Genomic DNA, 26,623 nt, shown 5'->3' with positions numbered 1-26,623 from the left:
TTCGCCTATTTTAGGTACCCCTTTAGTGGGAGGCTAGCTGCTTGGTCAAGCATGATGTCAGTATTTTGCTGAAAGCTCAGTTCTATTAACAGCCATTTTTAAAGAAACAGTGGAGCTGCCTAAGCAGGGGAGAATTTTGTGCAATATGCCTTTAAATGCATGATTTTTGTTTCCGGCTGTGTTAGCTTCCGAAGGCGTTCGGAAGCTAATGTAAATTAAGTCAGGCTCGGAAATTAAAGCACTCAATGATACGCGGGAGCCGGGGGCTGTAGATGCACTTCCTTTATTAACTGCGCCAGAACTGGCGTCCGAGGCGGCAACCCCGCCTCTTCCCTTTTCCTGTGGCCACGCCACAACCTTCATAAACAAAGAAGAAGGACTTCCCGCAACTCGATAACTGTAAACAAACATGTCCATGGAGATAGGACGCAACATCTCCCCCCCACTTAAATGAGGAGCTCATATTCTTACATTTCTTCTATCCACCGAGAGGGTCGGCGAATAGTCCTTTTGGAGGGGCTTTTCCGTGGTGTCTTCTCCCACCGCACGGGTGTGTCACTGTCGCTGTCGTCCGCATCTCGCACTTCGATCTGATATTCCGACTCCACTTCTGAGGACTCCTGATCAGTCATCGAGTGGTCAGTGATCGGTTCCGAGTGTCCCTTAAAGTTCTTGAAGAATGACGAGTTTCTCGTAATGGTCCCTGTGGGGCTGGCTGCTGTTATCATGGAGCCATTTACGTGCGTCACTTCTAATGGTTCAGGCCTGAATGCCGGAGTGTCCTTGGTGCTTTGTTCTTGCCTCACCAACACTACGTCGCCCACTTGAATGTGGCAAGGCTTGGCCTGTCTCTTTCGATCAGTGTAGGTGTTTGTCAGCTGTTTGCTCCTCGTGTCTCTTGTGATGGCGTCATCAATGGCCGTTGGTGACGGACGAGCGTGAGGATGGTGGGGCAGTTGGGTTCGTAGGATGCGCCCGAACATTAATGTGGACGGACACACCCCTGTGGTGCTGTGTGGGGTGTTCCGGTATTCACGTAGGAGGGTGCAAATGGCCTGCATGAATGACCGATTTGTGATGGAACATACTTGGAGGGTCCTCTTGAGAGAGCTCATGAATTTTTCCGCCATTCCGTTCGCTTGCGGCCACAGCGGTGTGATTGTTCTGTGTTGAAAACCAAGGTGTTCCGCGAACATTGCGAAGCCATGCCCGCTGAATGGGGGGCCATTGTCTGACTTGACTATCGATGGAATACCGTAGTCAGCAAACGTCTTGTCCAGGGCGGGTATGACCGCTTGCGCACTTGTTGAATGAATGAGATGCACCTCTGGGAATCGTGACATTTCGTCCACAATTACCAGCACGTACTTCCCGTTTGCCAAGGGTCCAAACATGTCTACAGCCACTCGGTCCCACACTTGTGGAGGCATCTCAGACGGTTGTAGGGGTGCCGGGAATGTTCGGGGACCCACCGCTTGGCAGGTAAGGCACTCGCCTAGCATCTGTTCTACCTGTTCGTCCAGTTTGGGGAACCAGACCTTTGTTCTCAGTTGTCTCTTGGTGGACACTATTCCGCGGTGACCGGCGTGTGCTATGTCCAGTATTTGTTTCTGCAGGCTGGAGGGTATCACAATTCGGTTCTCTTTGAGCAGCAGGCCTTCTGGGGACACGGATAATGTGTGTCGTATCAGTTTGAAAACGCGGAGTTGAGCCTGTTCTGCTTCGGTCAGTTCTTTGACATGCCACCGGTCTGTTCGCAGGCATTCTTTTATGAGGGGCAGCATCTTGTCAGTAGAGGTGGCTTCCACAAGTTGAGCAACGGAGACATGTTTGGGGAGTGCATTATTGACTAGAAAGTTAAGGTATTGGTTTGCTTTCATGGATTGTTGTTCTGCTTGAGCCGGTAGTGGGTATCTGGAGAGAAAGTCAGCTGGGTTGTTCTCTTTTCCCGGGCGATGTATGATCTTGAAGGAATATTCCTGTAAGCGTAGACCCCATCTGGCAATTCGGGGTGGCATTTTGGCCGTGGGTTTGCCATATATCGTTGTTAGTGCTTGGTGATCAGTCACGACCGTGAATGGGCGGCCATATAGGAAGAGGTGGTAGTGCTCGCATGCCCATACCACGGCAAGACTCTCCTTTTCGGGTTGCGAGTATGCGCACTCTGCCTTTGATAGACTCCGACTGGCGTAGGCTACTATGCGCTTGGGTGCATTGGGCGGTGCTCCCGGTCTGGATTGAGCTAGAATGGCCCCCAAGCCTACCGGACTGGCGTCCACAGTGAGTTCCGTGTCATAATTAGGGTCATAGTAGGCCATGCATGACGCAGAGGATATGCGCCTTTTGATTTCCTGAAATGCTGCTTCGCATTCTGTTGTCCACTCAAATACCTGGTCCTTCCCAGTGAGGGCTCTCAGCGGGGTGCTCACAGACGCAAAGTCTTGAATGTATCTTGTGCAATAGCTGGCCATGCCCAGGAATGACCGTATGCCGGATGAAGAAATGGGAGTGGGGGCATCCACCAGGGCTTGCACTTTCTCGGGGTCTGGGCGCATGCCTTTGTTTGAAAAGATGTGGCCAAAGAATTTCAGGGTGGTCTTGTTGATCTCACACTTTTCCGGGTTGAGCGTGAGATTGGCGTTTTCTAGCGCCATGCAGACCCTTCGTAGCGTGTCATCGTGGCTTTCTTGGGAGGTGCCGAAGATGAGAATGTCATCGCTGTAATTCAAGCAGTGCGGGATGTGCTTGATTATCTGGTGTATCTCATTCTGAAAGATCTCGGCTGCAGATGATACACCAAAGCTTAGTCTCTTGTATCTGAAGAGTCCTAAATGAGTTGAGAAGGTGGTTATGTATCGAGAAGACGGGTGAAGTTCAAGTTGGTGGTAGCCCTTGTTTAGATCAAGCTTCGAAAAGACAGTGGCCCCATGTAGAAGGTGTATCATGTCCGTCATGCATGGAGCCAGGTGTCGCTCTCTCTCAATGGCTACGTTTGGGGCCCGCATGTCTACGCAGATGCGTATTTTGGAGGTGCCGTCTTTCTTGGGTACCGGTACTATGGGTGAGACCCATGGGGTCGGGCCCGACGCTGGTTCAATTATGCCTTGTTGGAGAAGTGAGTGAATCTCATCTTCAACTTGTCGTTGTATGTTGAGGGGAATGCCCCTGTAGTGTTGAGCGATGGGTTTTACTTGCTGATTAATGTGCAGCTTGATTTGTTTGTCCTTTAAGCACCCTAGTCCTTTGAAGAGTGACGGGAATATCTTTTGTATCATGTCTTTGGCGCCGGAGGTGTATGCAGACATGATCTGATACATGATGCTGATGAGGCCCATTTGTATCGCTGTGCGGAAACTCAGGATGCTTCCTCCCGGGACTTCACCTTTGATTACGTATATCTTTACTTTCTGGCTCTGCTCCTTGTAGCTGCAGCGTGCAGTGAACATTCCGATACAATCTAGCGGCCTGTTGGATCCGTAGGGGTATATTAGCGTGTCAGCTGTCTTCAGGTCTTTCTTGACTTCCAGCGATTTGTATATTATGTCATTGATGACGTTCACAGTGGCGCCTGTGTCTATCAGGAATTCTAGGTTTTGGCCATTCAGTTGGAGTAGTAGTGTCGGACTGTATTCGGCCGCTGTGGCATTTCCAATGGCATGTACATATGCTCGCTTTCTTTCTCCACTGGATGAGGATGACCTTGTTGTCTGTCTGTCCTGAGGCGAGTCATCCACGTACCTGATCCTGTGTCTTGGTCTGCGGTGTGGAGAGTGGCGTCTGCTCTCTCGATGGGTGGACGTCTCTCTCTCTCTCCTCTCTTCTCGCCTCCTTGATGAAGGCGCTTGTTCTTTGGATGAGCTGTGAGAGCGCCTCCTTCCATGTGTGGAGCCTCGATGTGAGTTTCTGCGCGGGCTTTCCCTTCTCGAGCGTCCGCCTTCTCTGCTGCTTCCCGCGGTTTGAAGGAATTTGATGTTCCTGCAGACGGACTGGAAATGGTTGTCCCCTCCGCATTTGTCACACTGATGTCCAATCGCAGGGCACGGACCTGTATGGGGAAAACGGAAACCACATCGATAGCATTTCTTTTGGTCCGACGGGCTGACAGGCGTACGGATGGGGCAGAGGGAGGCTGATTTGGCATTATGTGTGATGGAAATGTTGCCTAGAGATTCCGTTTGAAGGGTTAGTGCAGCATCCGCTCTTGCAATTTGAAGGATCTCCTCTAGTGTTCTGCTCTTTTGTAGCAATTTTTTGCGAAAATCAGGAGAGCCGCACCCTGCTATAGCCTGAGATTTCAGGGCCTCTTCGGTAGAATATTTGTCAAAATCACAGTACTTGGCTCTTTTCCTCAGTCTCATGATGAAGTTGTCCATGGTTTCATCTTTGTCTTGCGTCGTGGTGTGGAACACGTGTCTCTCGTAGTCGACGTTCCGTAGGGGTGCGAAATATGCATTCAATGCGTCAATTATGCCTTGAAAAGAGTTAGTGTTGTCCTCGGGCATTTCGAACACGATGTCTCTCACCACGGGGCCCAGCGAGTGAAGCAGGATGCCCCTCAAGCGGCGTTCTTCTCGCACGCCCGAGGCGTCGATATAGATGTGGAGTTCCTTTAGCCACCGAGCCCATCTGGGCGCCAGGCTGTTGGTGTCCGTCATGTCAAAGTGAGGGACTGCTTGTAGCTGCAAAGATTCAGAGGATGCGTCCTCTCCATTATTGGCTGCTCTCGGAGTGGAGCTGGCTTGGGGGCTCTGTAGGCCACTGTCAATATTGTCAGTTGACATGTTGGTGGATGATGTAACTGGGCTGCTCTGTTGTGACACTGTACTCACGGGTGTGGCTTGTGTTGAGGGACCTGCGCCACTTCTTGCACCGGCCCAGCCGCGCCCACTGAACGTAGGGGCTAGCGGTGACTTGGGCAGCATGGAGGCGTCATGGGCAGGAGGAGGCCCTTGGATGCTGGGCTGCAGAGTTCCCTTCTTGGAGACTTAGGCAGGTTGACAGGGGGGGCTGCCGTGTCCAGGCAGCAGCTGTGGTCGATGAGCCACACGTGACACTGTGACTGCCTGCTGATGTGTGCAGCCGACGGTTGCTGCGCTGCTTCACAGTCCCTTCGCGATGTTAAAGCGCCCCGCGAGCGAGCGTGGGCGGGCCGACGACGTGCAGCAACGCCGGAGGCAGAGGCAACGCCGGAGGCAGAGGCGATGCAGCGCGGCCCCAAGCGACGCTGGGTTTGCTTGCAGATGGGCGTGGGTAGATGATCCCACCTTCGTCGCCAGTGTTAGCTTCCGAAGGCGTTCGGAAGCTAATGTAAATTAAGTCAGGCTCGGAAATTAAAGCACTCAATGATACGCGGGAGCCGGGGGCTGTAGATGCACTTCCTTTATTAACTGCGCCAGAACTGGCGTCCGAGGCGGCAACCCCGCCTCTTCCCTTTTCCTGTGGCCACGCCACAACCTTCATAAACAAAGAAGAAGGACTTCCCGCAACTCGATAACTGTAAACAAACATGTCCATGGAGATAGGACGCAACAGGCTGATTGGTTAATTAGCGTGTTTTCCCCTTCAGTGCTGTACGTTGTACGGCTGCTATTGATTTTGTTATTGCTTATGGCTGCCTCTGTTCATGTTGTTAACGTACAAAACAGGTCTGCTCCCAATCCATAATGGCCGCCAATTGCCAAGCATACCCTGCAGTCCTTTTGTCTTCTCTGCAGTGGTGAACCTTGCCGAGCCAGGAGGAGGAGCTGCGGCATGGTCTTCATTTATTGTTGGTGGCTTCATGCCCTGAACACCTCGCCACCCTCGGCACTGTTATCTTTTGTGTAACACCCCCATGCTGTGCAGCCTCTGTAACTGTTTGTGCTGGCTGACTGATGTGCGCCAAAGGAGTCCTGATCGGAGGAAGTGATCAAACTAGGACATTCCCAGAATACCGCAACATGCCCAGTCATGTTTTGACTACATGACTGGGCATGTAGTCAATACAGGAGGTATTTCAAATACTAGTATATCACAACTGTGGAGAATCAAGTATTATCCTTCTGTGCTGGGCTATTGTTTTAACATGCTGGCAGCATGGAATGAGGAATCCAGCTCCCATTCCAGGCTACCAGCCACTGGAGGGTTGGACTGGGAATGGTTGTGAGGATTCGGAGTGTGGTCATGTGCAGCTCTTCCACTGCTTGATATCCATCATTATATTAGTAATGCACTGCTCTCCACAATTCTCACACCCTCGTAGCCTATTATTATCTGCACTTCACTTCACCAAACTATTTGTATTCCATCACCTACCATCATCCAACACAACGTGATGTGTACCCACTCTTTCTACCATGCAGAGCTGATTGTCCTTTTCAAACCTAGAAGGATTTGCATACTCTCACCCAGTCACCTGATTTATAATGTACCCTTTTCCAATGATTCTTGTGTCGTCATGTCTGGTCTTGTATCCTCTCTGATTCGTCCGTACTCATCCTGCAGTGTGGTCTTCATCTAATTGTATTTCTTCCCTTCTTCCTAACCATGGAGGGTACATGTCTATGCCCAAGTCTCGCTACTTCATCATTGAGGAGGGAGTATACCCTGTGGTGGGATGGGGAGTGTCTCTATATGCTGTTATCAATTCTCCCAATACTTGTTTCCATGGTAACCCACTGGCTAACATCAGCTGCACATTCTCCGTGTTTAATCAATTTACTCTTTCCACTAATCCATTGCACCGGGGATGGTATAATGCCATTCTATGATTTCTGATGCCATGAGCCTCCAGGAAATTCTTCATATCCACTGATACGAACTGCATGCCATTGTCACTCACAATAACCTTGGGAAATACCTCCTTGGTGAAAATATCTAGAAAAAAAAATCAATTACTTCTTTATTTGTCACCATCGGCAACAAACCTAACCTCAAACTACCAGGAGGTATAATCCACCAGTACCATTGTAAATGGTGAATCATATCCTAGCAATTCCATGGGGTCAATCATGTATATGGCAAACTTTTGCCAGAGCCCTAATGGAACACCCACCGGTAGTAGAGGTTCTGCATTTAATTTCTTGAACTTGTCACTCTGCACACGTTGAGCGTTGTTTTACCCCTAATTGTACCCTATCGTACATGGGAGGCCATTGATACCATTCCCTTAACCTGCTCTTGGTTAAACTCCATTCCAAATGCCCTTCATGCTTACTAACTACCACATGGACCTCACGCCCTTGAGAGGTATTGCCGTTCTGCCCTTACCAGGCCCCATTCACACGGGGACAGCTCATTCTTGACAAGTGTGCATGCCTCTTCACATTCTAGCTTAGGCCGGCCAACCATTCTGGGACTATTCAATACTACAACTCATTTCATCCTCCTCCTCCAAAGCCTGTCTCCATTCACTCTCTGGTGCTATGGCTTTCACTTCTTCTAAAAAAAACGACCCATGAATCAGTTTCAGTTTTTGCGTAACCTTGATATACAACCTGCTGCTGGATTATGGCTCCCAGAAATGTGCTCAGCAGGTCATCTTGGAGCTGCCATTCCCGAGCCTTGTGTGGTGAATACATATATAAGTGGCTTGTGCCCACTACGCATTATGAATAGAATACCCCACAGATGTGTCCTGAAGTGGCAAGCTGCCCAATCACAAGACAATGCCTCTTTCTCTATGACCGAAAGATCTTCTCCCATTTTCCCTCAGAGCCTGCAATGCAAAATCTCTGGGCACTCCCCTTCCCTTCAGAAGTTGGCTACGAACTGCTCCTATGCCTGTCCCGACCATTCCCCGTCTCACCCTTGAGAGGCTAGTAGCCTGGAACGTGGGCACACCTCCCACAAGCTGGGTTCCTCATTCCATGCTGCCAGCATGTTATAACAGCTATTTAATAAATGAGAAGGTCTTGCAGTTACATCCGAGACAGAGGGCCTTATTCTGAGCTGGGCGGTAAGGGATACCGGGCACCAGCAGGGGTGGACTGGCCTTTAGGGAACTCTGGAGATTTCCCAGTGGGCCTCTGCACCCTGGGCCTCTTTTCTGTGGTATTGCCAAATTTTCTCATAGGAAAAGCATTGGGTTTGCTGAAAATGTGTCATATAGGGCCACTTTGAACTTTATTTCCAGGGCCTCTTTCGGTCCCCAGTAATTATTTCCAGGGCCTCTTTTAGTTCCCAGTCCAGCCCTGGGCACCAGTAAGGAGACTGTTGCCGGTAATCCCTTACTGCCCAATTCTAAGGTCCCTCAGCAGGAACCGTAAAGGACGTGTGGTCTGACCACACGTTCTTTACGGGACCCGTCAAGGGAGCTTGGAGCTAATAACGGGCCCGCAGTTAGCGGGCCCATTATTAGCGCCTTCCCATTGAGCCCTATGGGGGCTCAAATGGGAATGGGGAATGGCATTTGGAATGAGGATTTACCGGGTCCGCCTAGGGTGGAATGTCCCGGTAATTCCCCTCTCCACGAGACCGGACCCGGACACGATTTTGGAGGCAGCCATGGTGCTAATAGCGCCATGGCAACCTCCAAACTCGTAATGACCCCCAGAGACACTTCTCTTTATGCGTCAGAGTTAATAACAGGAACCAAATGATCCTTGGGTGCTCCAACTGTGCTCCTCCTGATGACAAGTAAACGTTTAATAGTTATTGCAACCACATTTCTCAAACGGTAAGAGTCGAATATCAAATTATTTTGAAATATCATATTTAATTCCTTTGATACGATCCCATATTTTTTTTCATTACTTTGCCATTGCCAACTAGTCTTTCAAGCTTTTGGCTCTTCTTCGGGGCATTAATGCTAATGTAGTTAGTATTGTTAAGGTTATTTCTTGAAAAACGGACTCCACAGTGTATCACTGATTATATTACACTTGATCCTATTATTTAAAATACTGCCTTTTATCACAATTGTGCCCTAACATACTTGAACAGTTTTTCTGTATGTTTGGGCAGATTAAACATCTTACTGGATTTTACTATTCGCAAAGCTCCATCTAAATGTGTCCTCCCTTTCATCATTGGCTTGGAACCATAGAGGCCTAATGTCTCTTCTTTTCCTTGGAGCCTCAGACTCAGGGTCCCCTGAAACCTGACATCTCACTGCCACCTGCATGCCCACACCAGATGCACCTTGAACACCTGTGGGCCACTGCAAGGAATGCTACTGGAGTGTGTATGGTGTGTGGAAATGGCTTCTGTATGTCTACTGCAGCCAGAAAGCGTGAGTAAGAGAGGGTGCCACCGGAAATGAAATGGCATGGAGGAAATGACACGCGAAACCAGTGAAAGGATCCGGTACACGCTACACTGTGGGAGCAAGATGTCAATTTTAAGGAAACAGTCCCACATGAGGGGCAAGAAGGTGTATAGTACAATGATAACTTTTAGGGCCAGTTCTCTACTTGGTACCTTGAAAAAATATATTCAGTCACTACCCTAATGAAGGTGGTGTACTGAAACATGGAGCAACATAATGTGATTGTACGCATAATATGAATCTACTGATGCATTTAAAGATTAATCAAACAAATTAACTTAGCCATTTGGCACTTGGTTATTGGCTAGTTGTTGCCTTCCAGTGCTTTAGTGAAAGTCAAGTTCATCATCATCATAAGCAACCCTTACATTGTCAGCCTCCCACGTCATCATAGGAAAACGTCCTACCAGGGCAATGGAGATGTTTTTTCTTACAAGCGATTACTTCTAAAACGAGGGTCACTCTAGGGGATTCCGATTGCTCTTAGGTGTCCACTCTGACGCTGTCCCTCATGGGGGAATCATGGCACTGAACAAAAAGCCCTTCCTGATATGGCAAGTTAGCAAACGAAATGATGCCAAAATGCAACAAAACGCAAAAACAAAAAGATGAGCACTATCTGCCAAAGTGCAAAATCTAGTGATGGTGCAGTAAGAAACAACAAAATGAAAAATGGTGTTTAAGACTCTCGAGACAGGAGAACATTGTGGCAAAAAGAATATCATACGAGAACACGATAAGAGGAATTTGGGATACAAAAGACATGTACAACTTAGAAAAGATATTTTCAGATTGCAGTGCATGAGTAAACATCGGAGAGAAGATGCAGGGTTGGTCATCCCAACAATAAAATCCTTCCAGGTTTTCATGATAGCCACACCAAAGAAAATGTAGAGTTAGCACATTCCAAAGATTATTTGCATAGTCTTTGCTCATTGCCTAAAACCCATTGGATTCTACTACTGGGTGGGTCGTCAACCCAAGCCCCTGTCAGAAGAAAAGCAATATCATTCAGCTGTGCCCTTACTTGGCTCAGATGGTAGGGCCCCTGATGTAAAATGGCCGCCGTCTATGATCATATCGGTGGAAGGGGAACAGGAGTTTAGTGGATATTAGAAAAAGGGAGGTCCTGAATAGAATAAAACTTCCTGGCACGTCTTTGTGCTCCAGAAGGAGTGGCAAGTGGTATCTCTTATGTGTGCTTCATGGCCAATGGGACACATATTTTCTGATATTGTATCCCCCATTTAGTAGCCTCCAGTCACAACCAGGAAATCCTCAACTTACTTTCTATAAATTTAAACCATGCTGGTAAGTGGAGTACTGGTTTGGCAGTGAGGATACCTGCCCTGGTTTCTATTTTTATGTATGTATGAAAAAGAGAAAAGAAACATTCAACACATACATATGTATATTGTCGTTTCCCAGACAGTAAAGAAAAGGTATTTCCTTTGCTAAGGGAAATACTCTAGGTTGATTTACCCTATTTATTGAGTTCTGGTTTCTATTTTAACATACCAACAGGATGTGGATGAACGCTGATGGCCGCTTATGCCTTTGCTGCACTTGCAATAGCCTTTCTGAACATGTCATAATCTATTGAACTGCTCACTCAGCTAGTAATATGTTTTTGGCAACAGCCGGACAGTGGCAAAACGGAAGGTGACTCTATGAGACACAGTGGGGCTTTGGCCATGTCCTGATCTCCCCAGCTCTGCTCTGCCTCTGACCAGCACTCTTTGTCTTCCGCAGGGAAGAATGACATCTTCGGGGAGCCCATCAGCCTCTACGGCCGCCCAGGGAAGTCCAACGCTGACGTGCGGGCGCTGACGTACTGTGACCTGCACAAGATCCAGCGGGAGGACTTGCTGGAGGTGCTGGACATGTACCCCACCTTCTCCGACTGCTTCTGGAGCAACCTGGAAATCACATTTAACCTGAGAGATGTGAGTTTTGATCTGGGGTCAGCAGTACATTTTCTGTGGGGTGGGATCAGTGGTCTGTTCTAAGGAAGACTTTGGGGGTCATTATGAGTATTCTGGTCTGGAAAAAGGTGCCGGTAACAACGTGCACCAGCACCTTTTCTGAACCAGCTTACTCTGACACTGCTGGCAGGGGCAGTGAGATACTGGCAGGCCTGACCTCACGGTAGTTCAGGTCCCTACCGGCAGATAATTCACTGAAGCACTGTTAATGGTGCCAGTGTTTCACTGTTTCACTGTTTCCCATCCCATGGAGTCCTATTGGAATGGGAACTTAACCGTTCCTCTGCCCTCCATAATATCAGATAATGCTGGGATATTGGCCGGTGGTAACAGTAAATCGAGGTTGCTGGTAAGCCGCTGGTAGTATCTGCAGCTTACCGACAACGTCGTAATGATCCCCATTGTGTGTACGAGTGTGATTCATATAGCGTGAGTTTAGCTAGAGTCCACTGTTTGTGAAGTTGAGTATAGGACCCCAGAGTGAAGTATGGGCTCAAGGGTGGCTCACCACCATAGAATCACTATTACAAACTCTATATTTAAGCAATAAGCCCCGAGCTGGGGAGGGGAGGGCATTACCGCTTCAGGTAATGCCCCACGGCCCATAGTTACGCAGGCCCAGGGGCATTACCTGAAGTGGTAATTCCCCCCCAGTGAGGGGTTTATTGCTATTAGTACCACTAGGACTGGGGTACTAATAGTGGCTTTTTTAAGTTTTGAGATGCCTGCTGCATAGAGCAACTGAAACAAGAAGAAAATGGCCACCTTTAAATGGGGAGAAGGGTCTATACATAGTCCCTTCTCCCTTTCCATGGCGGCCATTGAAAACGAAGAAGAAAGTAAACAAAAAAGATGCCCCCCACGGAACGTGGAGAAGGGACTACAAGTAGGCCAGGAGGTGGCTGCTACTGGCCCTACAAAGGCTTTGTCGGGTTGGTAACGACCCAGCGAGGGCCAATGACCTTTCTTGTAACAAGCTCATTGTCCCATGCTGGGTACTAATATTTGATAGGAAATGAGAAGTAGTCAGTGTCTAAGGTACACTTCTTAGTGTTGGGAAACGAATAAGAAGGGTTTAGGAGGCTCTTGCAAGTTTAGCGGTAGTGGTAGAACATGCAGTATCACCACCTGCGATGTTACCACATGCCTTAAGCCTGCATGCGGTAATATGGCATTTCCCTATGAAGGCATAGAGTACTCCAAAATGGGGAATCATTGAATCATTCAAACTCATGAGGACACTTCAAGTTATCACAGTCTTACTGCATGCAGTAACAATAATAGCTGGAAGCATGTTATCACCCTCTTATTGTTCTGGGGAATATGAACAGCAAATTAACTTTGTGTTGTTGAGGATCATTAGACTTGCATACTTACATACACATACTACACACATACCATCATCCACACCTAATGCCTGTGGCGGAATTGTACATATAAAGTAGGTAACATTGACATGGCAGCTTAGATTATTTAGTGCATACTTAGTCCTTTAATTAATTGGTTTTCGATGGTATAAATGTAAACATTGGAAGGAAACATCGTCTTTAACACACACTGAACATTAAGCATTGTCCGCAGCCTACAGACTACAGACTACTGCAGCTCAGGCCCAGCTCTGCTATGGGCCAAATAGGGTTGGGCGGAGGCTGTAGTTATCACCATGGTCACTAAGATTCCAAAATCTCAGATAAAATAATATAATCAAGGCAACTTTGGTAGTCAAAGAAAGGAAGATGTGTCTCAAATGTGCACAGCAATTACAGACACATTTCACCCTATTTGTAGCTGGTCGGTGGGGTTTTGTTTGCACGGTCTGAAAGGCAGGGAATGCTAAGATGAGTTCATATCAACCAATCTGAAATTCATGATATGGGAATGTATGGGGATATTCATCCACTTTCATGCAAGCTTTTGCTTGGAGTCCATAAAAATGGTCCTTCGTCGTGGGGACATTTCTCAGACACCCCCCTGCAGGTGCCTTGATTCTGGGTTGGAGTTGCTTGATAAAACACCACTGTGCATAGTTGATAATGAGGAATGTTAAATTTCTAATAATAATAGCGCGCTTTGGCACCCCTTGATTTGTATTTCAACAGTTCTTCTGTCTCCTAAGTGTCTACTTCTAATAATAGCTGCTGTCCATGCACAATCTTAGAGAACAAAGCTTAAGAGCACCACCCCCAGGGCTCTGTTATGTTGCAGGTAACCACCGCCCATGTTTGTGTTCCCAATGTTCAGGCGAGGACCCTTAACGAAGGCGAAGGTCACCCAGCACGCAATAGAGCCCCCTGGTAAGGGCTCTAACACTATTATAGCACCCACAGGGGTGATACAAGGAAGCCTCACGTGGGGCCTTCTGTGACAGAGCTTTCCCAGGGCCGCTTGCGAAGTGTCTACCTACACATTGCAAAGGGGAACGTGGGATGCAGGTTTACAGGCTGTTCGAGCCTCTATCAAAAGCTTGCTTATTGGCTAGAGAGCTGGGAACAGTGAGAAGAACCATTACAAAAACATGCATTGCAGGCTTCTACTGGTGGTTAGAGCCTTCGTTCGACTCGTTCTGATTGTCTAAAGAGAAGAAAAGATTCTTTAAATAAGTTTAAACGACCCGGTCCAAGGGCGTAGCAGACATTATGGGCTCCAAAGACTGAGTTAAAGGCCTTAGTGCAGATATGGCTTTTAATGAGCTTTACAGGCGTAGGATCAACGAAGATGATGCGTTTCTCTTGACAGTATGTAGTATATGGAAGTTGACAGTAAATAAATCAGCCTAGGCAGTCACAAGGAATTGGCTACAGGTACGCTCCATGCTGCCAGTAGCTTTGGAATGTAGCATTCTGAACCGTCTGTGGGCTATACAAACCAATCAAGGGTTATAATTAAGCAATAGCCCACAAGGAGGGTGGCATTACCACCTCATAACGTCCAGGGCACTAAGTTATAGGTGCAAGAGCAGTGAGGTATTTATAGCTTTTAGAATCTTGGCATGCTGTCTGTGGTGCTAATGTCTTTTCAAGCTGTAAAATGGTGCTGCAAAACAAAGACACAATGGCCACCATGGAAAAAGGGGGAAGGGAACTACTCATAGTCCCATCTCACTTTCCATGATGGCTATTGGCGCTGGAGGGAAGAGGAAAGCCAGCAGGGTGTGTGACGAGCATAGCCCCATGGGACCCGCACAAGGATGTTAAGTGGATGCATGGAGGGGGTCCAGGGGGATGTGCTAGAGAGTGGGTCATGGAGAATGTCACAGATGCATCTGGAGGCCAGAGCCCCAGGAGGCAAGATGGCGGTGTCCCACTGCTCAGGGACCTCAGGAGGTGCGCAACACCATGAAGCAATTCCTGCACTCCAAGCTTCCTGAATGGCTGGTAGGCCATCAGACATCACCTCGGAGATGCTAAAAGAAAAGCTGTTATGCTGCGAAACGAAGTGCTGATTGGTGACTTGTAGACACGTCAGTGCAACAGCACACACCACAGTTTTATCCGCTTACTGTAGACCAATACCCCAGGCAGCTTTGGCCTGTAGCCATTTTCTGAAATTAGTGGTAAACTTTGGACTGTGTCTTAATGTTGTCGATTACTACAACATTATGTTCGCAATGTATGCTCTTTCAGATTAAGTCTATTGGAAAGAAAACCCAGCCATGGGTAATTATGTAGCAGCAAATTACACTAATTGCTATGCTCCTACACACGTGGCAGTTAGGTGCTTTACAAATACCCAAGTAACATTCCATAGGATAATTCATTTGGCAGGGTAGCTTACAACACGGTTTGAAAGAGAGCCAATAACCTTGCTTTCCCTATCTTGGCGAGACAGTAGAGTCAGACTGGGAAATAGTTGGTACTGGTGCAAAAGGGTAGGCATGCAATTTGTACAAATGGGACCACAGTCTATGGTGGGGATCGTTATTTAAATTATAAGTACTACTAACACGGTCAGACGGGACAGTCGTCTATGCAAAATGGTGGCTCATGTCATTAGAAATAATGTTTTCATTCAGTGTCTAATCTATCCAGTCCAACAAGGAGGCACCACATTATAACATTGTAGATAATAAGCCATGTTCCCCAAGATGTTACACGAGGGGTGTGAGGATTCATTCCTGTGAAGCTCTTTGCAATAGGATATCCTTAGATGTTCATGTAGGAGGCGCCAACCCATGACTAAATGAGAAACCAATATTATCCAGTGTTCTCAGACCATGGCATGTCTCTCGCAGGACTACTTCACAGTCCTTCCCTTTACTGCTTTGGTAAGGGGTCACTCACACGCTCACACATCAACCTAACGCTCCGAGAGGCAGGAGCTAGAGTGAGCATATAGGCATGTGGCCATCCCCCACCCTACCTTCGGCAGCACGAGTCAAGAATCACTCAGGTGCACATCCATGAGAAGATAACACCTGGAGAAATAGGAGATGGGGAGTGCGGACATGTGCCTGGCCTTCTTCCAAGAATCATACGCATGCTCACGTACCACATTCTTAAAGAGGACCACTAGGCACAAGACCCCGCTTCCAGCAACACCAATCAGAAATCTCACCAATGCTTACAAATCACTACATCAAGCAGGGATAGGTGGGATATTGGAAGATCTTTGATCCCTCAGATTACAGACTCAGAGATATAGAGCATGGCATCCCTATCAGAGTTCATTATATTGGCCATCACCCAGCACAAGCTCAAGTAAGTGGCAGAGGTGGGCACTATAACTCTTCAATGGAGTAACTTAACATATTATTCACTCATTTTATAAACTAAACTACAATCTGAGAGAGTCTATGGGCCTCATTACAGTTTAGCCATATGCTGGCAAAACTGCCTTACCGTTTCTGCTGCCCGATATCCCAGTATTACCGAGATATTACAGGCTGCAGAGACAACAGTAAGTTCCCATTTCATGGTATGGGATTGCCGAAATGACAGGCACTGTTAGTACCGGTGCCGGTGATTCAGGCATTTATTTTCTGGTAGGGGCCTGAACTCCCAGCAGGTCAGGCCTTCCGGTAGATCACTGCCCCCTCCGGTAAACTTGTGTTTCCCCGGTCTGGAAAAAATGCTGGTGCTGGTATTACTGCCATTTTTTCCAACATTTTCTGCGTATCCGGGAACTCGTAATGAGCCCCTAGGCTAAGGGTATATGAAAGAAGAAAAGATCAAATGACAGTCGCTATGAAGAGGTTATTTGAGGTCTGCACTAAGGATCCTTGGTTTTGTCTTGAGAAGACCCATTTCAGTAATAGTAGAGATGTGATTGATTGTTAACCCTTTCTCCATGGCTCGCACTGTACATCGGATCACATCTCCTCCTCTCTCCTGATCCTCTCCTTTATTAGGCAGATAGCATTCCACGGTCACCACTCAGCCAGGAATACGAGTGCAACTACCGCAGGCTGAAGAAACGGAAGCAAGCATCGAGGCGGAGAAACAAAGCAGGTGAGGCTCAGACATCCTATGCTTCAGCTGGCCAATCAGTGGTCGCCTCTTCTTTTCCTGGTGCCCAATGCTTCTTCTTCCCAGTCCAGGGGGGTCTAAGCCCAACTCACTGTTTCATCTTCTTCCCGGTCCAGGGGGGTCTAAGCCCAACTCACTGTTTCATCACATTTGTTGAAGGGCTCTTTTACCCAATTACTTTGCAGCATTTTATAGGGGGGGGGCAGGGACAGGGAGTAATCAAAAAGGGTATTTGGGACTTATGGGTAGGGAAGGCAGTAGGGGCAGGTTATCGGTGCTCTCCCCTATAAAAATTCTGAAAAAAATGAGGTGTAATGGCCACCCCAGTGGGTTGTCCCAAATCCGGGCAGGGAGCATCATCTGTGCAGGACAGGAACGATTTGGGAGCTCATGAGACAGTATGCCAGCATTCACATTCACTACACAGGAAGGACAGACCACTACATGGTGTCGAGAAATGCTCACTGGGGGTCATCAACTGATATCATAAACTTATGCTCAGCTGTGCAGAAATCAAAGACGAAACCCATGTGCAGGAGGAAGCTGAGGCTGAACTTAGATTAATAAAAAGCAATGGCTGGACACCAGTACAGGATCCATATCGCAGATGCATAAAAATACCTTTATAGCGATATACACAGGAAGCAAACACCCAAGTCAGATACACTGGGGATCATAGCATTGACATATATTCAGGAATCACACACCAGACTGAGATACAGGTAAATCATAGGCGGGGCACATGCAGGAAGCAGCTTACAAGCGCATAGAGCAAGTGATGGACACGCATAGCGCAAGAGGCATACCCAGATATCATATTATGCAAACGAATACAGAAACCATAATTCAAATGACCTAAAATACTTACCTTTCAAGTAGTGCAAATATAAAAGAATCACAGATGAACAAAGTGTAGTCTTTTCACATATGCAACACTTTTTCAGTGGACTCAGAATGCTGGAATCGTAATCTAAGTAAACATACTAGAAGCATTGTCTGAGCTCATGTATACTGAAGTCAGAGAAATGGGCTATTTTATAGGAATCTTGGACCAATCACATACATGAACAATTCTTAGGCAAGTCACCCACATACAGAAATGGAACATGGGTCATGAGCATACAGAAATCATGGGTCAGACCAGCGCCATATCTGGGGATCATGCAGAGATACCCAGAATAAGTAGTCTGCAACTGCTTTCAGACTGGGGCATGGTCCCAAAAGCAAGTATGTGGAGACAAAAGGCAACCTGTCCAGGGTAACCCAATCCTGCACAGGTTTTTGTGCAATTGTTTTCTATGCAATATTGTCAAGACATCATGGTAGCGTCATGTTTGGATGCCGTGATTCAAGATTCATTGCGGGCTACCTCCAGTCACTTTTATTCGGCTTCACATTAATTGGACATCAATCCTAGGTTGGAAGCCAACTGCAGAATTCATTTGTGTTTTATTGTCTGGGATCTTTACTGATAAGGTTGAAAGGGGCTGAAATAGGGTGGCAAGTTGTGAGCCATGTCAGGTGCATGCATGGAGAGTGAGGGCCCCTATGGATGCCAGGGTGGACAGTGAGACGCATGGGGTGTTAGAATATGTTATGTGATGTTAAAGGATATTTATACCGCAGAGAGTGGGATATGTTTGTTAAGTGCATGAATAGACGAACTGGTTGCAGACTGGGGCAGACTGGGGCACCCACTGATAATCTACATTTGGTTGACACCAAATGTATCTATGTTGTCCTGACTAAATCTGTCCGGGTCTATATGTAATGCACTCTGATGCCCGTGGGCTGCAGTGCTATATAAACAAATAAATAAATAGAGATTGAGTCACGTGCTGGGCATAACTGTCCTTTGAGACATGTGAGGGGCAGGAATGTTGATGGAGACACATGTAAGGCATCACTGGCCTTTCAGACATGTGAAGGGCATGAGTGTTGGAGGAGACATGTAAGGGACATGAATGGCCTTTGAGACATGTGAGGAGCATGAATGGAAATGGACTGAGCCGGCATGTTAGAAAGGAGAGTGAGTCGCTTGCTGTCCTAGAAAAGAGAATGTGCCGTGTTATGTGCATACATGTGCATACATGTGCATACATGGAGGCTGATTTACGGGATGGGCATGAATAGCATCTGAGAGACTTGAGGAGCATTGATGGAAAGTGACAGGGCTGATATGTGAGAAAGGAGAGTGAGACACATGGGGTCATAGAATAGAGAGTGGGTCGTGCATACATGGAGAGTGAGTCCGAGGATCGGCATGAATAGAGTATGAGATACGAGGGGCATTAATAGAAATTCCAAAATGTCAGGAGTATGAATGGTGTAGAAGACATGTAAGAGGCACGAATGAAAATTGACTGAGCAGTCATGTTAGAAAGGCGAGTGAGAAGCTTGGGGTCTTATACTGCAGAATGAGCCATGTTAGGTGCATGAAGGGAGGTTGAGTTAGGGGAGAGGCATGAATTGAGTATGAAGCACATGAGGGTAGGGTGACCAGATTTTTCATAAAAAAAAACCCGGACAGGCCATAGACATAAAAGTAGGACTAACATAAATAAAAAAATAGTCCTACTTCTATGTCGCTGGCCTGTTGAGGGGCTCACATGCACACACCTCTTATTGGAGGAAAGTGGCTGCATGGCTGGGGAGGGGAAGGGAGAGGAAATGGGGGCGTTAAATGCTTTTCACGCCCCCATTCGCGCATTTAGAGTTGCGCCGGGACCGATTTTGGGATTTCGAAATTGGGTCCCGGCAAAAACAGGGACCTTGGGTACTCACCCTTGCAAACCCCGGATGGGGTGTGCAAAATGAAAAAAACTCCCGGGACCCCAGGACAGATGGCGATTTCCCCGGACTGCCCTGGGAAAACCGGGACGTCTGGTCACCCTACATGAGGGGCATGAATGGTATAGAAGACATGTGAGGTATGAATGGCCTTTGAGACATGTGAGGGGCGTGAATGGAAATTTATGCCGGGGGAAGGGCACTCAGCCAATCAGGTGGCTGGAAGAGCGGGCGAGAATACACTGTATATCGCCCACTCTTTCCAGCCACCAGAGGCCCTTCCCTGGGTTGTGCCATTTTGATTGTGGGGAGGCAACAGGGAGCCTCTCCCTGTTGCCTGCCCGACATCACATCACCCCCAAAACAAAACATACACTTTCCCCACCCTGTCCCTTCCCATTTACCTGCTGGACCAGAGTTTTGTGCTCCTTTCCCAGGCTCCTCCCACCTGCGGCCACGCCATAGAAATAGAAAAGGGACGGCATCCATCTTTGTTTATTTTCTTGTTAGATTGCCATTGTGCAATACGCGCAGCCCATCTCCCAAAAAAATAAAATAAACCATTTGCACCACGTATGAACCGCGGGGTGCGAATGGCTATCACCCCCTTGTCGGGTAGCAGACAGGGCCGCTAACAGCCCACAGCCCTCGCAGAGGCCCTCGCTTCGCTGGGGCATGCCTAAGATTGGGCTGGTGGGTCATTACTTGCTATGTCTGCCCCCCAACGTGAGGTCAATAGCCATGTGGACAGGGCTGACAGATTAGTAAAGAGAGTGAGGCACCTGGGGAGTGATAGTAGATTGTGGGCCTTTTTAAGTGCATGACTAGAGATTGAGATATGTAAAATGCATTGCGGCATGCGAGTGGCATGGTGGAGATTGACTGACTGTATCTGTAACATTGAAGATAGAAAACCCAGAGTTCTGAGCATGGTTAGCGAGACTCTTGGAGGAGCATAAAGGTACACAAGCCATTTGGTATGTGAATGCAGTCTGAGATATCTGTGGGAAACATATGGCGAGTGATATATACGTGAGGGGCACAGGTAGAGAGTGAGATGTGTGTGGGGAACGGATGGAGAGTGACACACATTAGGTGCACAAATTAGGAGTGACGGGCTCAACACGTGTGAATGGAGAGTCCAAAAGTCTCAATATCAATGAGAACAAAGGATGGCTTGTAAGCAAGACAACTATTCTTATGCTATGGACATAGTGGACTCTGGAAAATAGAGTCTCTAAGTCGGTTTCGGTGCAGAACCAAACTCTATTCAGTCCTTTATCAGAGACATGACCACGAGCAAGCGTGCTGATCTAAGTCCAACTGCATGGTTAGAAAATGTGCTAACCTTTAACCCGTGACTTGGTCTTTGCTTCCACCTAGATGGTCTGGATGAGGGAAATTCCGACGCTGAACAGTACCACACATACTCCGAGCTCACCAACCTCCAAGGACCCATCAGCAAGGACCACTGGGACGAGCTGTGCAGTACAAACACCCCTTGCTCCCAGATCAGTGACGACGAGACCAAGCCCCTCAACGCCGTCAAGCTGGAGCCCTTTGCGGGCTCTGAGAGGCAGGAGTTCATCCCTGCAGTGGTCAACCTTGTCACCAGCAGCATGGGTGGTAGAGAGGTTGGGAGTAAGATGGCTGATGATGTGGAGGCATATACAGGTAACAAGACTCACCTTTTGCACTTTCTACAGGATACAGACCAGAAAATAGAAGTGTGTTGAGAGATGTATAATTAGTGTATAGTGTCAATTTCTCTACTAGTGCAACATCTGAAGAAACCGTTTAAAATATTACTTATTAGAATGACCTTCAAAGTATGCTTTGGAAATGCATTGTACGCCATGTGTCCGTCCCTGCCCCGCCTTTTCACATCCTTTTGCCGCTTTACTTTGGCCCTGATTTTGATTCATACCCTGCTTTGCCTTTGCTCTCTCCATCTTGAATCCCTCTATCACTATTTCTATCTCTTTCAGTGTTCCTTCCTCCCATTCCCACGTCCCATCAGTGCTCACACTTATTTTATTTAAATGTTCTATTTTTATTAGACATTTGTATGGCATGGCATGATTGACCATGTCAGAGGCAGAAGAAAGATTGAGAAGGATCAGAACAGAGGGGAGTTGGCATCAGGATTTGAGAGCAGGTCTTCATGGGTGTTCAGGAGAGCAATCCGTGCCTCTGGATGCTCTGAAGCCAGACTGATGGTCGTGGAGACAGCCAGCAAATTCAGTGTGTAGGGCTTGCTGGGGAAAGACCGACTTCTCCAGGAGTTTGCCCAGGAAAGGGGTGATGAAGATGGGCCAATGTAGTGCAGAGGGCCTGGGAGGGAAGAGGGGAGGAGGAGACTGCAGTAGGATTGGCAAGTTCCTTGCAGATTTTAAAAAAAATGCTCAGCCATGCAGTTGGAGGCCTCAGCGATACGGGCTTGGACATGAGCCTTCTTCTTACCAGTTCCGCATGACATTCCTTTTCTCTTCTCTGGTTCCCTTTTTATTGTGTTCCTCACTCTATTCTGTTTCATTTCCCCTAGTTGAATTCCTCCTTTCACCATTCATTTTCCTCACTCCCTCTATTCCTCTTCTCTCCCCACTCTCTCATGCTATATTCACCTCTCAATGCCTATTTTCTATATAATAGTCCATTTCTTGTCCCCCATGTTCCAATCTACATTCTTACCGTTCTCTCCCTTTACCTGAGGTGTAGAGAGAAAGATGATAAAAAGGTTTGGGTTTCTTAAAAAGTGTTATTCATCCATTCCTGGAGAATTCTGTATTTGTATGGTGCAATGACTAATAAAACCACTCTGCATACCGATAAGGGCTTGTCATAACGAGGGCAGAATGGATCTCCGATCAGAAAACATGAGTAATTAATCAGTATATATTTTTTTTTATTGAATTTATAAAGCGCTTTCCAGAAAGAGCTGTACATAATTTTGTTTTAAATCGGTACATATTAATAAACAGACAAAAAGATAGCATATTTGATGGAAGATCAAGTTAGATAGAGGGAGGGGAGAAGGTGAGCTTTGAACCAGGTATGGAAAGTATGGAAAAAGAGAGGAGCAAATATCAGGTGGTAGAGAATTCCAAAGTTTAAGAGCCAGAAGAGAGAAGGAACAGAAATGGGAGAGGGCACAAAGGGGTTTTGGGACCGATAGGAGGTGGAGATATCGTGAACGGAAAGCTGAGAAGGGCAATATGTAGGGACAATAGAAGAAAGTACAGGAGGGGTTGACCATTATAGCATTTAGAGACAATTTAATGAAATAGATGACAGGAGTCAAAAGGGAAATGAAAGAAGTGATGAGGAAATAGAGTAGTGGGGTAAGAAAAAGAGAATATGAATAGCAGAGTTAAAGACTGAACGAAGAGAAGTGAGATGGAAAATAAGGAAGCCAAAAAAAAGAGCTGAAGAGTAGTCAAGTTGAGATATGATATAAGTGATGAGAAATTTAGTAGCCTGAAAAGATTGGAAGGTGTGTATACAATAAATGTTACAAGGGTGGTAGTGACAGATACGAGCGATAGTAGAGATATGAAAAGAAAAATACAAAAGGGTCAAAAATGACCCTGAGATTGCATGCCGAGGGTGAAAAGAAAAGTAAAGGTGACGGAAAAGAGAGTCTTAGGGGATAACAGGGAGGGGGTGGGGGCAGAAAACAAAAGGCTTTCCCTTTTAGAAGGGTTGAAATGTAAGAAATTAGAAGACGGCTAAGACTCCCAAGACTGAGCAGCAGAAAGATGAGCTGAAACAGTAGAGTGAAGGAAATCAGAAAAGGAAGAGAACAGTAAAATCTGGGAGTTGTCAGTTTAAAAGTGACAAGAAAAATGTAAGGATTCAATAAGTGCAGTTCAAGAACTAGTGTAGATAGAGAAAAGAAAATGGCCTAGAACCGAAACTTGTCGAACACAGTAAAGAAGAGGATAAGGGGTAGAGGTATGTGATTGGATCGATAAGATTGAAACCATTGAGAAACTGAATCAGAAAAGCCAAGAGAGGCAAGAGTGGAAAGAAGTGTAGGGTGATCAACAATATCGAATGCAGCACAGAGATCTAAGAGAAAGGAAGTAGATGAAAACTTGATGTGCCGGGCAGAGAGCTAGAAACATGAAGAAGAGCAGTTCAGTAGAGTGCGCCGCGGCGAAGTCCAGATTACACCAATGGGAGTATGGAATGACAATTAAAGTAAGAGAGCAATTTGGGAATAAACAACTCTTTCTAGGAGTTCAGAGAGTAAGAAAAGGAGAGACATAGGATGAAAATTATAAGATGAGGGGTCAAGTGAAGGTTTCTTTAGGATCAGAATAATAGTTGCCTGTTTAAAATTAGTGTAGGGAAACAAGTGGTAGACAAATACATGTTAAGAAGGGAAGTAAGATGAGCAATCATGAAAAGGTTAGTAGGTCAGAAGAAAGAGACAGACCAGTGTTTGTCATGTTTAACAAATGATGTATGTAAAGTATAAGAAAATAGCCTTTCTATACCTATTCTATGTGGTTCCCGCCCTAACAAAACTAACTATGGTGCTTATCATTAATAGTGACGTCCAAAAAGTAAACAGTCTGTCCTCCATCTCATAGATAATCTAAACTGACCCTACCACTAAGAGAAAACCAAAAAATGTCCAGGAGAATTACTTTTTTCCAGCCCTAGTAGATGATTTTTAAATAGTTCTTGCCTTTTTCTTTAATGAGCTTGTTCAGTTGCTCTCTGGGACTTTTCCACCTTGCTGGCATCCCATTTTCTTGTAGAGAAATGTCATCTCCACACTGTGTTTGGGTTTTGATCCCTTCGTACTTTGGTTTCTTGAATTGTCTCTTTGAAGTTTCCTTTCTCCAATATTTATGGGGGACTGAAATTCCTCTTTACTGGATTTTGGTTCTCCGTATTCCCTTGGTTTCTTATTTCCTCTTGAAGAACATGTTTGATATCAAATTTCTCTTGGTCTGATAAACTGCCCAACCAACTGCGGTTGTTCCTTGGTTCAGTTCCTGCCTTCTTGTAGTGAGTATGACAGTTTCCACTGTTATTCTCCTTCTTATGGAGATAAGATCCTTCACTAAAACGAGTAAACTGAGTCCCAGAATTATTCTCACTCTGATGGATACTCGTCCATTCCCTGGGATGAGTAGGCTGAGTATCAGAGTTATTCGCACTCTTATGAATATTGTTTCATTCACTAGGATGAGTAAGCTGAGTCCCGTAGTTATTCTCACTCTTACAGATACTTGTCCAGGCTCTGGGTCAAAAAGATTCAGTCTCATAGTTATGCTTACTCTTGTGGACTGAGAGGGCTAGGCTGAGCGTGCTCTTGGTCCACGTATCCCCTCCTTAGTCTCCTGTCTCTCACGTTACTTTCTTTCTCACGGGTTAGTGTCACTGGGTCTTCCTCCAGAATTGGGACGACACCCATTGTCAGAACAGCTCCTGCGTTTATTCGGACTCCTCTTGGTCCTTCCTCGTGGCTCTATGGAGCCCACCCTGCATTGTTCTCTACGTTGTTCCTGGACTGGACGGTCCACCGCTCACGGGTCACTCCACCACTCACTCAGTTCTCTTTCTCTTGGGGCTTCTTTCCCCTGCATGAGTCGGCTGTCTGCTTACTCCGTGCCTCCTGATTGCACCCACTGGCCATACCTCCCGACACAGGATTTCCCAGTGCTCAGTAGCATCCACCTTCCCGCAGATTCGAACTTCCCGGATCTCCTTTCTCTTCATGAGTCCTTCTTCCATTTCTTGTTAGATTTCTGGGTCCTCCCCAGCGTAACATTAAAGTCCTTTCTCCCTTTTTGTTGAGCATTCTCCCTTGCTTGTCCATTCTTCATGATTCCAATTTGGTTGGCTTCCAACTATTGAGCGATCAGCATTACTCATTCACCTCTCTTCTTCTTCTCATTATTTTCATCAGTTGCTTCTTCAAGTTTAATATTGGTGCTAATATTACAATAACAAACAGTGGCTTGTTCTGATGGACTTCACTGAAGTATGGATGTTATTGTCGGCTCACAAGAACAGTTTTCAGGGAGTTTCTTGACGGAACAGGAGTCCTTGTCCCCAAAAATGTAGTCTCTCCATGTGAGATCCCACATACTGTGTCCCCTATGGTGAATGTTATGTAGCAGACTCATCTCCCCAGCCTCACAAGGAAAGGCTCCCCTATCGGGAGAAGTGACGAAACCCTGCAGTTTGTCACAAAGGATAGAGGAAGGGCATAAGAGATAAGGGGTTAGGGTCAAGAGGGGAGGCTATGGGGTGGACGATAAATAATGTTTGTGTAGATAGGGCACAAGAATGCAGTCCTGACGAAGGCCGCAATGTGTTTCTATCTTAGCGGATAGCGTACCCTGTCCATTCAATTTCACCTCGATCTTAGTGTTTGAATGAAGAAGTACCAAAACCGCTAGAAACCATCTAGGAAACCCCCAAAAAACCACAATTCTCCACAAAAGGTTTCTATTGACACAAAGTCTGCAGAAATGTCTATGCAAGCCATATGCACTGGAGTTTTCTTTTTATGACAGGCATGCTGTTGTAGTAATGCTAATATGATTCTATGCAGGTTGGTTCCCATATTTTTTCAAAAGCCAGTTTGGAATTTGTGTAACCTCCTTGACCATCTGCCCCAAGCTTCTAGGTCTTTACGGAGTAAAGCAGCGAATATCTAACTGCAACTGTCCAAAGAGTGCAATAGGCATGTAATTGTCAGGGCTAAAGTGTCCCCTTTTTTAAAAATATGGGAACTATGCAAGAGAGATGGCAAGTGTGAGGTACAATTTGGGCTGGAGTTTTATATTTTTTTTGATAAAACATTTTATTGTGTTTTATGACATAAACAAGACAAGCCCCTAACAAGGGGGTGATAACAAAGCACCACAAAATAAATTGAAAACCTAAACATTTAGAAGCACTCCAGGACCGCACCATCAATCGCAAGTTCACATAGTGTTTTGATTAACACAGGCCACCATAACCCGCTACCCCTCCTCCACCCAACTATCCACTCCCGTTGTTATCACCATGGTCTCTGGTTATCAGGGATCTTACTCTTCCCATTTCCCCCATATCTTGGATGCCTTGGCCGGGCATCCTCGTGCGCTATAAACCCGGTGCTCCATCAT

The 26,623-nt window shown here is 46.5% G+C and overlaps 1 protein-coding gene across 3 annotated transcripts in view; it reads left to right on the top strand.

The window, feature by feature from the left end:
• KCNH6 (potassium voltage-gated channel subfamily H member 6) overlaps window positions 1-26,623 on the top strand; it is a 1,027,260-nt gene that overhangs the window by 960,665 nt on the left and 39,972 nt on the right. For all 3 annotated transcript variants that reach the window (XM_069634128.1, XM_069634127.1, XM_069634129.1), the window contains 3 exons: window positions 11,000-11,193; window positions 16,580-16,679; window positions 20,871-21,161. In XM_069634128.1, the coding sequence (XP_069490229.1) occupies window positions 11,000-11,193; window positions 16,580-16,679; window positions 20,871-21,161 (585 nt within the window). The remainder of the gene's footprint in view (window positions 1-10,999; window positions 11,194-16,579; window positions 16,680-20,870; window positions 21,162-26,623) is intronic.

Source organism: Ambystoma mexicanum, chromosome 13, assembly GCF_040938575.1.
Source record: "Ambystoma mexicanum isolate Mex_15411 chromosome 13, UKY_AmexF1_1, whole genome shotgun sequence".
Lineage (NCBI taxonomy): Eukaryota > Metazoa > Chordata > Amphibia > Caudata > Ambystomatidae > Ambystoma > Ambystoma mexicanum.
Note: the sequence above shows the minus strand (reverse complement) of the source record. Positions and strands in the feature narration are given on the sequence as shown.